This window comes from Schistocerca americana, chromosome 10, assembly GCF_021461395.2.
Source record: "Schistocerca americana isolate TAMUIC-IGC-003095 chromosome 10, iqSchAmer2.1, whole genome shotgun sequence".
In the NCBI taxonomy this organism is placed as follows: Eukaryota; Metazoa; Arthropoda; class Insecta; order Orthoptera; family Acrididae; genus Schistocerca; species Schistocerca americana.
This window is the reverse complement of record NC_060128.1, coordinates 154888645-154902246: the sequence shown is the minus strand read 5'-3', so window position 1 is coordinate 154902246 and position 13602 is coordinate 154888645. Positions and strand designations below refer to the sequence as shown.

General features: G+C 38.6%; 1 protein-coding gene across 1 annotated transcript in view; it reads left to right on the top strand.

Moving 5' to 3' along the window:
- Nucleotides 1–13602, top strand: part of LOC124552321 (serine-aspartate repeat-containing protein I-like) — a 202553-nt gene that overhangs the window by 51528 nt on the left and 137423 nt on the right. Inside the window, exon 3 of the mRNA XM_047126593.1 lies at nucleotides 10742–13348. Coding sequence (XP_046982549.1) covers nucleotides 10742–13348 — 2607 coding nt within the window. The remainder of the gene's footprint in view (nucleotides 1–10741; nucleotides 13349–13602) is intronic.

Sequence of the window (13602 nt, the reverse complement as noted above, 5' to 3'; positions counted from 1 at the left end):
GATGGGGCTGCTAAGTGCTATACCACGTACTACACTCCCCAGACTTAAGCCCTCGTAAGTTCAACTATTTTTAAACTGAAAGAAACACTTCATAACATTTGCTTGAGAACTGCTACAAATTCGTTGGGCAATAGACTGCGCCGCTCGAACTATCAACACAACTGGCACTGCTAAGAGTATCCTACGACTTTCACACCACTGGCAACAGGTTATACTCAATGCTGGTGACTATTCTGAAGGTCACTAAAACTTTGAAACTCGTATCTATTTTGTACGAGCTGTAAATAAATAGTTGCCACTATTAAAGTTCCAATCCTCGCAAGTAGGCCCCAGAGGAAATACGGTTCACTCTAGTAGTGTAGGCCTCTCTTCTTGCTGCATACAATGATGCAGCCTAACATGAGAGTCCCATTTAATGGTGTTTACACTGCCATAACCTATTTCATCTGCCTTGTCCATCAATTTCATCACATTTCTCAGATACTTTTCGTGAAAAGCTTCAACGCCAACATTAACAAACATTGCATCACTATATGTGTTTTTCAATGCAGCTAATAAAGATGTACCATTCCATCAACATAATTATATTTTTTCTGTGTACTACTATTTGCAGAAAACCACATTTTGATATCTGCAACTGTTCACAAAATAAGAGCAGTGTTACATTTTATTCAACTGAACGTGTATAAAGCAAACTATAGGTAATTCCAATAACTATTAGCGTGGATAACATTGCTCATTGTTTGTTGTTATTATACTTTGCAGAAAGCAAAAGATGTATAAAGTGCAGTTATCTCCGACCATACTGTTTGGCGGTTTTGGAGCCGAACAACCCATACCACGTAGGTTTACAGAGTCGTTGGACAACTAAGCCTTTTTCTTTCTGTGCGAAGAAATATCTTGAGCAGCTTGGTGTAGCAAATGTACTAATTCTTAAACAGGGATTGAGCAGGTGCCATTCTTAACTTGAATGTGACAGAGCACAACAAGCTCACAACGCCACCTTTAGTTCTAAAATAGGGTTTTACTGGCATTTTATCAGAGTATTTGGATCTTGTGCTAGTTTTTACCGATGGATCGAAACAAGGCAGCAGTGTCGGGGGTTCTGTTATCTTCTCATATTTTATGATCAAACTCCACCTACTGGGCCACTGCTCAGGGTACTGTGCATAGCAGTGAGCACCAAGACGGCACTGGAGTATGTGACTTTTCTCGGTGGAGGGAAGTTTCTTGTCTGCACTGACTCTTTTAGTGCTTTGCAGACTATTCAGTAAATTTTTCCAGCAAATGGCATAGTTCAGATGGTGCAGGGCACTACCTACTTCCTGCACAGGCAGAAGAGAGAGGCGGCCTTCTGCTGGGTGGAGAAAGCTGACGCTTCAACTTTATTTCTCCCTACAGGCTGTCGTGCAACGGTGTAATTAATATTACGGCTGATGGTAAAAGGTAGACTCACTGTAAACGCTGAGTTGACCTCTGTAAGCTACATAGTGAGTTGCAGTAAATGAAACTTCCCACCTTAAAAGAGATGCCGGGTTTAACAAACATGGTGGTGGATTTTAACAGGAAATGTCTGCAGTCACTTTCTCTAGCTCAGCTGGAGGCAACTTGCTTATCTCACATCTTTTAAAGATGTCCTCTGGCCATTGGCCTGCTTGGTTTCTTCTTTGTCGGTCAAGAATTCTTAACGCTTTTGCCGTAAACAGTGCACTACAATGCGAAAAGTGCTAAGTATATTAAGAATCATGAAATGTTACGATGCCAACTAACTTTGTTCTATTTCATTCGTCACAGTATCAGTAAAACGATTTCCAGAGCCAGTTTATTATTAATATTCATTACAGGATTTCTGATCATTAATCATTAGTTCTCAAGCATTGCAGAAATCATAAAAATGCTTCACACGATCTTAGGAGTGACATGAGATTGCTGGAATATGTTTTCCGAGGAAACTTTAACAATTAATTCTGTCGTTACACATAGTTGCACTTCAAACACTAGTTGCATGTTGTCACCTTGAAAACCGCCTCAGATTAACACAACATTGCACAAGAATGTCATCTGAGACAATTGTTTAACAAACTGCTGTGTCTTTAAATGAGATCAGATTTGAAATACATATTCATGTACTGTTGTTGTGGTCTTCAATCCTAGGACTGGTTTGATGCAGCTGTCCATGCTACATACTGCTTCATCTCCCAGTACATACTGCAGCCTTCTGAATCTGCTTAGTGTATTGATCTCTTGGTCCCCCTCTGCGATTTTTACCCTCCATGCTGCCCTCCAATACTAAATTGATGGTCCCTTGATGCCTCAGAACATGTCCTACCAATTGATCCATTCTTCTAGTCAAGTTGTGCCACAAACTCCTCTTCTCCCCAATTCTATTCAATACCTCCTCATTAGTTATGTTATCTACCCATCTAATCTTCAGCATTTTTCTGTAGCAACACATTTCGAAAGCTTCTATTCTCTTCTTGTCCAAACTACTTATCGTCCGTGTTTCACTTCCATACATGGCTACACACCATACAAATACTTTTAGAAACGACTTTCTGACACTTAAATCTATACTTGATGTTAACAAATTTCTCTTCTGCAGAAATTCTTTTCTTGCCATTGCCAGTCTACATTTTATATCATCTCTACTTTGACCATCATCACTTATTTTGCTCCCCAAATAGCAAAACTCCTTTACTACTTTAAGTGTCTCATTTCCTAATCTAATTCCCTCAGCATCACCTGAGTTAACTCGACTACATTCCATTATCCTTATTTTGCTTTTGTTGATGTTCATGTTATATCCTCCTTTCAAGACACTGTCCATTCCATTCAACTGCTCTTCCAAGTCCTTTGCTGTCTCTGACAGAATTACAACGTCATCGGCAAACCTTAAAGTTTTAATTTCTTCTCCATGGATTTTAATACCTACTGTTGTGGCGTAACAAGACAGCCACGCCACTCGGAAGTAGCCGAAAGGCACACGCTATAAGCTCACGCAGGATGGCGTGAGGTCTGAAACAGGATACATAATGAATGCTATAATGAAAAGTACGTAGCTTCTGGAATACTTAACTTTAATCCTTCCTTGGTACATCGCTATTGACGATACAAGTGAGACTCTATAGTTTCAGACAATATACTGCTAATGGCGCCTTGCTAGGTCATAGCCATTGACTTAGCTGAAGGCTATTCTAACTATCTGCTCTGCAAAGGAGCGAGGCTTCGTCAGTGTGCATCGCTAGCTACGTCCTCCGTACAACTGGGGCGAGTGCTAGTACGTCTCTCTAGACCTGCCATGTGGTGGCGCTCGGTCTGCTATCACTGAAAGTGGCGACACACGGGTCCGACATGTACTAATGGACCGCGGCCGATTTAAAGCTACCACCTAGCAAGTGTGGTGTCTGGCGGTGACACCACACCTACTCCGAATTTTTTCTTTTGTTTCCTTTACTGCTTGCTCAATATACAGATTGAATAACATCGGGGAGAGGCTACAAACCTGCCTCACTCCCTTCCCAACCACTGCTTCCCTTTCATGTCCCTCGACTCTTATAACTGCCATCTGGTTTCCGTACAAATTGTAAATAGCCTTTCGCTCCCTGTATTTTACCCCTGCCACCTTCAGAATTTGAAAGGGGGTATTCCAGTCAACATTGTCAAAAGTTTTCTCTAAATCTACAAATGCTAGAAACCGATTGTTGACAAGTAATGACATATCGTAGCAGTTCAGCGCCTGCCCTCTCAGGGTTCACTAGTGATTGGTGTATCGTTTCGATCAATAAGCACTGATTGTAACTAAAATTTGTAATTATCATTTCCTGATGAACTGAGTGATATTGAAATTATTATTAACAAGTTCTCAGTGCAAGTAATGTCGTCAGCATAGCTGGAGCTGTATATCAGTATTTAAACAGTAAATATAAAGAATATGAGATTCGTTTCTTGGTGCCCAGCATTGTAAGTGAAACCACACGTCTCTCTCTGTTCCAGTACGATGTGGCTCTCACTCACCTGGCCATACTCACACTATGTGACAATCTGGTGCATGACTTGACGAGTCTTCCCTTTGATCTGATCTACTCGTTAGCTTCCTGTAGAAAAATCTTTCTATACTGTGCATCAAAATATAGCAGTAAAATGTGATAAAAGATGGGCAGTGATGTGGCATAAACACCACATAGGATGACAAAGTCGATGTCCGCTGAGGGAACAGGAATGGCTGGAAATGGCCAATAACAAGCTGCAGTCGGTCAATCCAACTGTTTGCCCGTAGTGCACTTTATTTCAAACTCACTCACCTTCGTATTGCCCAGTACCCAACACGCGTGCGTATCTCTTGCAGCAGTAAGCCCCACTGGAATGATGTGTTGGCAGTGTCACACTTACAGTGAACTGTGCCTTAACATCCTGTGTGTTGTATGCTTATAGAAGAGAAGCCTACGGTCAGCCAAGGAACTCGGCTCCATTTTACACAATGACAAAAGAATGGCACAATAGCTGCTGACATTTTGTTTGGCATCAGAACTCCTACACACTTTCATTGAATGGAGTTTTTAATGTGTTTTTTAGTGACTGGCTCATCTGTTTAGTTTCCAAATCAAACAGCCTTGTTACTGCTTTCTATCATGTTATTACTATTTTTAACATGGGACAGTGGTATGATTAGAACTATTGGAACTTGGATGCAACATTTTTTATTGCTGTGGCTATTGTAATATGGCCTTTATTTTCCATTTTGAGGGGAGATGGTGCATACCATTTCCACTATGCCAACACAATGTAAATTTTCAAGGTATTTAGGTACAGCTTCTGAACAAATTAGTAAATGTAAGTGACAAACTAGTGAGGATAGAACCTTGAAACTTGGAAAGAAGATTACCACTAACTGTTGCTTTAATCTAGTTTAGATTCAGGCACGTTGAATTTGTAGAGTTCTGTTGACACTTGTTTTAAAAAATCTGCAGTATAGTTAAAAAAATGAATCTTCTTTTTTAGCCTGAATCAAAAGAAATACCCTTACAAAGCCAAATGTGCATTTTTTCTTTTCTTGCAACAACTGCAGAAAATTTCAAGTTTCTGTGACACACAGTCCTGGTAAACCCATAGGACAAAAAATGTAGTTTTGACAAAACTTGTTTAAAATTTTATTTGTGTATTATTTACAAGTTTTTGTAACAGCTGGTACAGTCATTACTTTCTTGTACCTATTCAGCATCATCTTTATTTTTTATTCCTGCATTTTCTTTGTTTTCTCACCTCTTTTGTGCAACTGAATGCAGATATGTTTGAATTACGAAGTCTTGAAAAACTGATGTTTTGTAATGACAATCTTGTGCTTACACCTGCACTGACTCCTTTTCTCTCCAGTACTTCCGTCTTTGTCCACAGCTCGTGGTTGTGCGGTAGCGTTCTCGCTTCCCACGCCCGGGTTCTCGGGTTCGATTCCCGGCGAGGTCAGGGATTTTCTCTGCCTCGTGATGACTGGGTGTTGTGTGATGTCCTTAGGTTAGTTAGGTTTAAGTAGTTCTAAGTTCTAGGAGGCTGATGACCATAGATGTTAAGTCCCATAGTGCTCAGAGCCACTTCCATCTTTCTTAATATCCCATCATTAAAACATAAAGCAGCATCTAATACACCAAATTTTAAAATTTCATAGTTTGGATAGAAGATTCCAAATTATGGAGTTCAAACTTTCATTGAGATTTTGAGTTTTACTATGTTGGTACTTCGTGAGTAGATCTTTACTATCAAGGTCCTTAAATAGAGGTTTTTTTGTGTTCATAACTGCTAGTGGTTAGTAGTGTTTATGCTTATAATTTTCACAAGAACATAATGCCCCTTTATATTTGCACAACCTACAGGACTGCTTGGGCAAAGCCTGTGTTGTCGGTCATCACACTCAATACCTCATGGAAAAAAATTACCAATACAGCTCTTCTTGTAGCTTCCTTCTTATGGCTAAGCTGTAATAAGTTTTCAATTTGTCTATTTCATAATTTGTGAGACGTCCTTTTCCTCCAGATTTTTTCCAAGTAAACAAAAGGAACATACCTTCATGTGTATTGAAAAACGATATTCAATTGTCGCCTAAGTTACAGGCTGGGAAACCTGCGAAGTATAAATCGAAGATGCTTGAATCACATGGAGACAGTACAAAGTCATATTGTTGTAAAATTGTTAATATCTTGGAAGATAATCATCTGACTTGCATGAAACAAAGTTCATTTCACAAAGAAAACTGCAGAGCATTTGAAATGACAAAAAAAGTAATTTCGATTTTTTTTTAGCCTGTTTAGTGCACACCACTTTGTAACAAGTGTATTACCCATTCACCAGTATCACAATCTTATGAAGCCGTTTTGTGCCCAACAGTTTTAAATTCAGCCAGCCATCATCCTTTGCAGTGCTTGCTTGTACCTGTTACTACGTAACTTGCCTTGTTGCACATATGTGAATTTTCACCTTCAAAATGGCATTGCCAGAACATGTGTGAATGAATTGCTCAATTTATGTTTCATGTCCAAGTTATTGGTGCATATCACGATGGGTGACTGTTGAAGCTGCCTTTCAAAATTTGTGCTAACCGATAGCTTCAGTTTACTCGGCAGTGAATTGTAAAAATAAACCTCCTTTGACATAATGACTACTAGATGTTAGTGTTCTGCTAACCATGAGAAAATTTGTCTCATATCTTATATCATTTGACAATAAATTTATGTATTCCTATTTTAAATTTAGCATCTGTGGGAATCTGGCATTAGTGTGTTAGGTTCCACCACTTTGTAAGACCTAACAGCAAACATGAACCCAAAATGAACTAACCTTAAAGTAAGAGTACTGAGGTATAGAACTATTATCTTTAACTTACATATACCAGATTATAAGTTATTGCTTTGTAAGACCTAACAGCAAACATGAACCCAAAATGAACTAACCTTAAAGTAAGAGTACTGAGGTATAGAACTATTATCTTTAACTTACATATACCAGATTATAAGTTATTGCAGTAGTTCACATGAGAGTTTTGGCTGTCTACATTTATCCTCAGGAACTTACTTTCTTAGAAGGCTCTGTCATTGTAATCTTGAAAACAGACTTAATAATTATAGAGCTTATAAATCTCTCATTTTGTTGCTTGTAATAAAAATTAATTCCAGTTGAACTGTACAAGATCCAGTATGTATCAGCATTACCAGGGAAGTATGTGTTAATCTAGCGATATAAATGGGACCTGTTTAATATAACTGAGGAGCAATAGCTTTTTCCAAAGTATCAGCATATATGATTATTTTAGCACATTAAATTTATACTCTGCAAACTAGTAAAGCTCCATAATGTTATAGTGAGACTCAAATACTAAAATAGTGTTCATGGAACATTACAGAGGAATGAATGAATGAATGATTGATTCAATTTGTTTGTTTTGTTGAATTCTCATATCGAGTAATAAGGAGTGATCTATAAATATTCAGCTTGAAGAGAGTTAGCTTCTCAGCTGACTGATTTTGGTTAGCAGAGTGGACGTGAATAGTGGACGTGAAGTCCAAAACATATTACTTTATGAAAACTATCATACATGTCATTAATATAATACAAGAGTTGAGTTATTATTGCACATGCCTCTGTACAGGTTTTTACAGTGGCCTGTTTGTGCTCTAAATATACTCCACATCTTAATTAACTGAACGATTGATGTAAGATGCGTTGGCATGTCAAATTTAAAACCAGTGTATACAATATGTTCAAAGTTAAAAACAGTATGTACAAAATGTTTTGCCAAACACATCTGTCCCGTATTACACATCATGGTTACATCACTGATGCAAGAGCCCCGCTGAACTGACACGCAGCGGAAGACACTAGAGAACATATTGACATTTAGTGCCACTAGAGGCGACTTGCGTATTCATGTCATCATAAAATGCAAATATAAATATATAAATTTAATAAAAATGTGGTATACAATTATAATTTTTTTGTCGGTAGAAGCTAAAGTATTTTCTAAAAACAGAAGGTGGTACATAATCGTGTGGAGGTAAAACAGTAAGTCAAAAAAGACAACATGTCATTAAGATTACAACCTAACTCGTATTTCAGAATCCTACCTTCGTACAACGTCAGATATGAGACAAAATAATCATACAGTAACATTCATTGACAATGTGGTTGCACAGCGGGAAACTAGTTGATGATGAGATTGCAAAGTATAGAGCCCCATATGTGGCTTATTACGTAGGTGATGAAGAGACAATCCTTCAGTAAGTGATTTTAACATCACTGTCTGCAACACACACCTACCATAGCAAACAAATCACAGATGGTCATCTGTGCAGCAACACCTGCTAGATATACCACACAATATGCGGCTCAAGGCCTATGTATGATTTTGGACTCTCAGCAACTGTTACAAAGGCAAAACATTAAAATCTCAAAATGAAAATAGTAATATGACAGCAACAACAAAGAACATTCACTAAACAATTTAGATAAACTAGGGATATAATCATAAGTATGAGGTGTAATTAGATTTATATTGTTCATGGATATAAGTGCAGACAAATCTACAATGTGGGTACATAGAGGTCGTGGCAAAATATGTAAATAGCCCATTCATGATACAGCTTAAGACAGGTGATACAGCATGATGTTCAGCTGTGAGACAACATCAAATGTAAAGCTGGCTTATGCGCAGAACAATCATTTTGCTTTGACCTATTTAATGGGTAGTTTTATTTAAAGTCTCACCACATGAAGACCATGAACTATGAGTCAGATTGATTACTTAGCATTTCACATTACCTCAGAGCTGAACGTTATGCTGTTTCACGTGTCTTAAGCTGGATCATGAATGGGCTATTTATTTTGCTATGACCTCTATTTACCTACATAATAGATTTGTCCGTGCTTATATCCATGTCATACTTCTGCCTATAACCCAATTTTATGGATCTTTTTCGGCATCACTGCCATATTACTGTTTTGGTTTTGATCAAGCAACGGAAAATCCAGGATGGAATGTAACAATATTATGAAAAGGAAAGTTGCCGCTTACCATATAGTGAGATGCTGAGTTGCAGGTAGACACACACACACACACACACACACACACACACACACACACATGACTGCAGTCTCTGGCAACTGGTCTCAGCATCTCCGCTGTATGGTGTGTAGCAACTTTCCTTTTCATAATATTGTTATTTTGGTTTTGAGATTTTTGAGTTTGCCATTTGTAATGGTTGTTGAGGGTCCAAAATAATATGTAGACCTTGGGCTATGTATCGTGCGGTGTATCTAGCGTGTGTTGTTGTGCAGATGACCTCCTGTGTTGTGTTTGAAGAATGTGCTGTGGACATAATGCTGAAATCACTTAATGAAGGATTGACTCTTTGTCACCTATGTAGTAAGCTACACATGAGACTCTATTCTGTGCAGTCGTGTTGTCAACTAGTTTTCCGCTGTCCAGCCATATTTTCAATAAATGTTACTGTGTGATTATTTTGTCTTATATCTGATTTTGTAGAAAGATTGGACACTAAAATACAACTTGGGTTGTAATCTTAACGAGATGTTTACTTATTCACCTAATTATTTTACCTCTATACAGTTACGCATCTCCTCCTGCTTTTAGAAAATATTTTAGCTTTTACCTGCCACAAAATAAAATATAACTGTATACCAGTTACCAAATTTTTATTAAATTTATATTTACAATAATATTCACACGCAACTAGCATCTAGCAGTACTAAATGTCAACATGTTCTCTAGTGACTTTTGCTGTGTGTCAGTTCAGCGGCGCTCTTGCATCAGTGATGTACTTCGTGATCTATAAGATGGAAGGGATGCACCTGGCAAAATGTTTTGTGAATACTGGTTTTAACTATGAACATATTTTATATACTGGTTTTAAATTTGACATGCCAGTGCATCTTACATGAACTGTCCAGTTAATTAAGGTACAGTGTACATTTAGAGCACAAGTACGCCAAATATATTAACCTGTACTGAGGTATGTGTAATAATAATTCAATCTATGTATTATGTTAATGACAGGTATTCTAGTTTTCATAATGTAATGTGTTTTACATTTTACATACACTATTCATAGATCACATGATGTTAACTCTGTTTACTAAAATCGTTCCTTTTTAAAGTTTTACAGTTGTGATCTTGGCTGAGAAGTTGACTCTCTTCAAGTTGATGGTTTATTTTGGCCACTTGGGTAAATCAGATCCTATTAAGTTTGTGTAGATTATGTTTGTCAGCTGTGAGCCTGTTTATATATAAATTATGAGCGTAATTCCGTTTCATGTGAGTTTGCATGCATTTGTGACCACTGTCATCGAAGCAAAAATCTTCTGGGTTGTTCTGCCACATCATGTCCCTCTTAAAACTAGTTAATCAATACTCAATGTTTCAGCCCCTCTGTTTCTTCAGGACTCTTGTGGCACTCCCCAGTTGGCTGAACTCTTTCTAAGACCAGTGTCGCATTCAGTTATAAAAGGCTATATTCATGCAATTTGTCCAAACTTCAGAATGAGGAAAGGGAAACATTATTTTAAAAATGTGACACTTATTTATGGCAGATTTCAGCCAGACAGGGACACCAGAAATCTTCCGAAGAAGATCCACATAGGGAATGGAATGTCAAGTACTGTCAAAGATTTTACATTTAGTGATTCAGTTTCACTTTATTCACACTTATGTTAAAAACTGACATTAAATCTTCTTTTGCAGGAAGCTGGCACATCCAGTCAGCAGAGAGAGGCTGTAAATGTCTCTGAGAAGATGGAATGGACATCAACTGTTGGTTCCCCTTGCTTTAGATGTCGATCTAAACAATACACTAATTCAGAAGTACAGGCTACCGCGTCAGACGAGATCACTGTCTGTGAGGAGACTGACGAGGCTCAAAACGTCTCCGTTTCGCAGCAAAATGTCCGCAGATCGGGTTGTCTTCCCGAAGGAAATAGTTCCACAACAGATGATATTATTATGTTGGAGGACACCTGTAAGTCAGTAAGTAGCATTATGGTAGAGAAGTCTGCTGATGGGCCAGGGTACATTTGTCACTTGGGAGGCAGTGTTTGTGATTTTGTGATGGAGCCAGTGGAACTCGAGACAGTGGCAGATCACAGTGGCTTGGAGAGAAGTGCAACCACTTCAGGTCTCGTTTCTGAAGGTGTCTGTGCTGAAGAAAATGTGCTACTCACATTAGAGGATCACAACCAGATGCCGAATAGTAGTGTGAGAGAGAAGAGTAAGCAAGTTTCAAAGCAGTCTTCCAAAGTGGTGAACTGCACAGCAAACAATGTGGTCTTACTGGAGGGGGACGGTAACCTACAAAATGACGTACCAGTGGAAGAAGATGGGTGCATGTCGGGAAGTCACGATGTGATAGATATTGGAGGAGATGAGCTGAATGAGATCCGCACAGATGCAGACATGGAGGATGACCGAGAACCAGAAGCGAACACAAATGTAGAACATATTAATGAAATAGACATCAGTATGGAGGAGCAGAAAGATGTGTGTGATAAGGTAAATGAGGGACAAACAGTTGAGACAAGTGTCGACGAAGGAGAGGTAACGACCTGTGAGGAGGAGGAGGACGTTCGAGGACATGTTGGTGTAACAGGTGATGGAGATTCAGAAAAAGCAGTACATGGGTTGCATGATGAGGATTCAGATACTGACACGTACGAGCAAAAAGATGCAAACACAGGCACGAATGTGACTGCCAAGAGACAATCTCGTATAGTTTTTAAAATTAGAGCGAAGAAAAAGGTAGTTCCTTTAAAAATGATTCTGCCTGCCGGATGGAGCACAGATGTGGATTCTGATGTAAATGGTGATGGTGTTGGTGATGATGAAGATATTGCAAATGCAGATGAGAAGAGAGAAGCAGATTCTGATCTTGTAAATATTGATGATGCAGATGAAAATTCAAATGAGTGCGCAGGTAAAGGCAGTAAAGCAAATGCAACTGCAGCCAAGAGGAGAGAAACAGATTCTGATCTGACAAATATTGATGATGTAGAGGATAATTCAGATGAGTGCACTGTTGAAGGCAGTAAAACAAATGCATCTCCAGACAGAAAGAGGGATGCAACTTCTGGCCCAGTAAAAAATGTTAACCCAGAAATTAAAGCGAGTGAGCGAACAGTAAAAGGCAGGAAAACAAATGTGACTCCTACTAGGAAAAGAGAAGCAGCCTCTGATCTGGTAAATATTGACTCTGTAGAAGATAATGCTGATGGACACACAGTAAAACGCAGTAAAACAAATGAAACTGCCAGTAGGAAGAAGGATGCAACACCTGATCTGGTAAATATTGATGATGCAGGAGATAAAACAAATGAAAGCACAGTAAAACTCAGTAAAACAATTGCAGGTAAGAAGAGAGATTCAGCTTCTGACCTGATCGATACTGAAGATACAGAAGGTAATGCAAATGAAAGCACAGTAAAACGTAGTAAAACAGCTGCTGGTAACAAGAGAGATTCAACCTCCAATCTGGTGGATATAGATGATGCAGAAGTTGATGCAAATGAAAGCACAGTAAAATGCAGTAAAAAAACTGTGGATAAGAAGAGAGATTCAGCTTCTGACCTTGTGGACATTGATGATGTACAAGATAATTCAAATGAAAGCACAGTAAAATCCAGTAAAACAGATGCCGGTAAGAAGAGAGATTCAGCTTCTGATTTGGTGGATATTGACGATGCAGAAAGTAATGTAAATGAAAGCTCAGTAAACCACAGTAAAACAACTGCTGGTAAGAAGAGAGATTCAGCTTCTAACCTGGTGGATATTGACGATGCAGAAGGCAATACAAATGAATGCACAGTGAAATGCAGTAAAACGACTGCAAATGCTGATAAGAAGGAAGAGGGGGGTTCTGCTGTGGTGATTATTGACGGTAATGAAAATGAACGAACAGAAGTTCTCAGTAAAAGGAATCCAACTGGTAAGAGGAACAATGACGTAGCTTCCACTGTGGTAAATATTGACGATGTGGATGACAGTTCAGATGAGCAAAAGGATGTTATCAGTAAAAGGAATGCAACTAGTAAGAGGAACAGTGATATGGAATCCAATGTGGTAAATATTGATGATGTGGATGACAGTTCAGATGAGCAAAAGGATGTTCTCAGTAGAAGGAATGCAACTGGTAAGAGAAATAGTGATGCAGAATCTGATGTGGTAAACATTGAAGATGTGGACGATAATGCTGGCAAGTGCGAAGGAAGTCCCAAGAATGCGAATCCAGTGGCCCGGAAAGAGTCTGCTATATTTACAGATGTCATAGATGTCGACGAAGGAGACAGCGATGTTGAATTAGTAAGTATGTTTATGTAGATAAGCGTGATAATACATTTAAATAAACCAGTGAAATGATGTGTCCTGATTCTTAAACTGCCAACCCTGCAGTAATTCTAGTACTTAAAATTGGAATGGTAAATCTCTACCTACCACTGCCATATTACAACTCAATTCCCCCCCATCTTTTTTCACTTCCCTTCATTTACTTTCCTACCTTCCTACTTATCTCACTCACCTCTCCAATTTTAGCTATATTCACACCTCACCTTGCA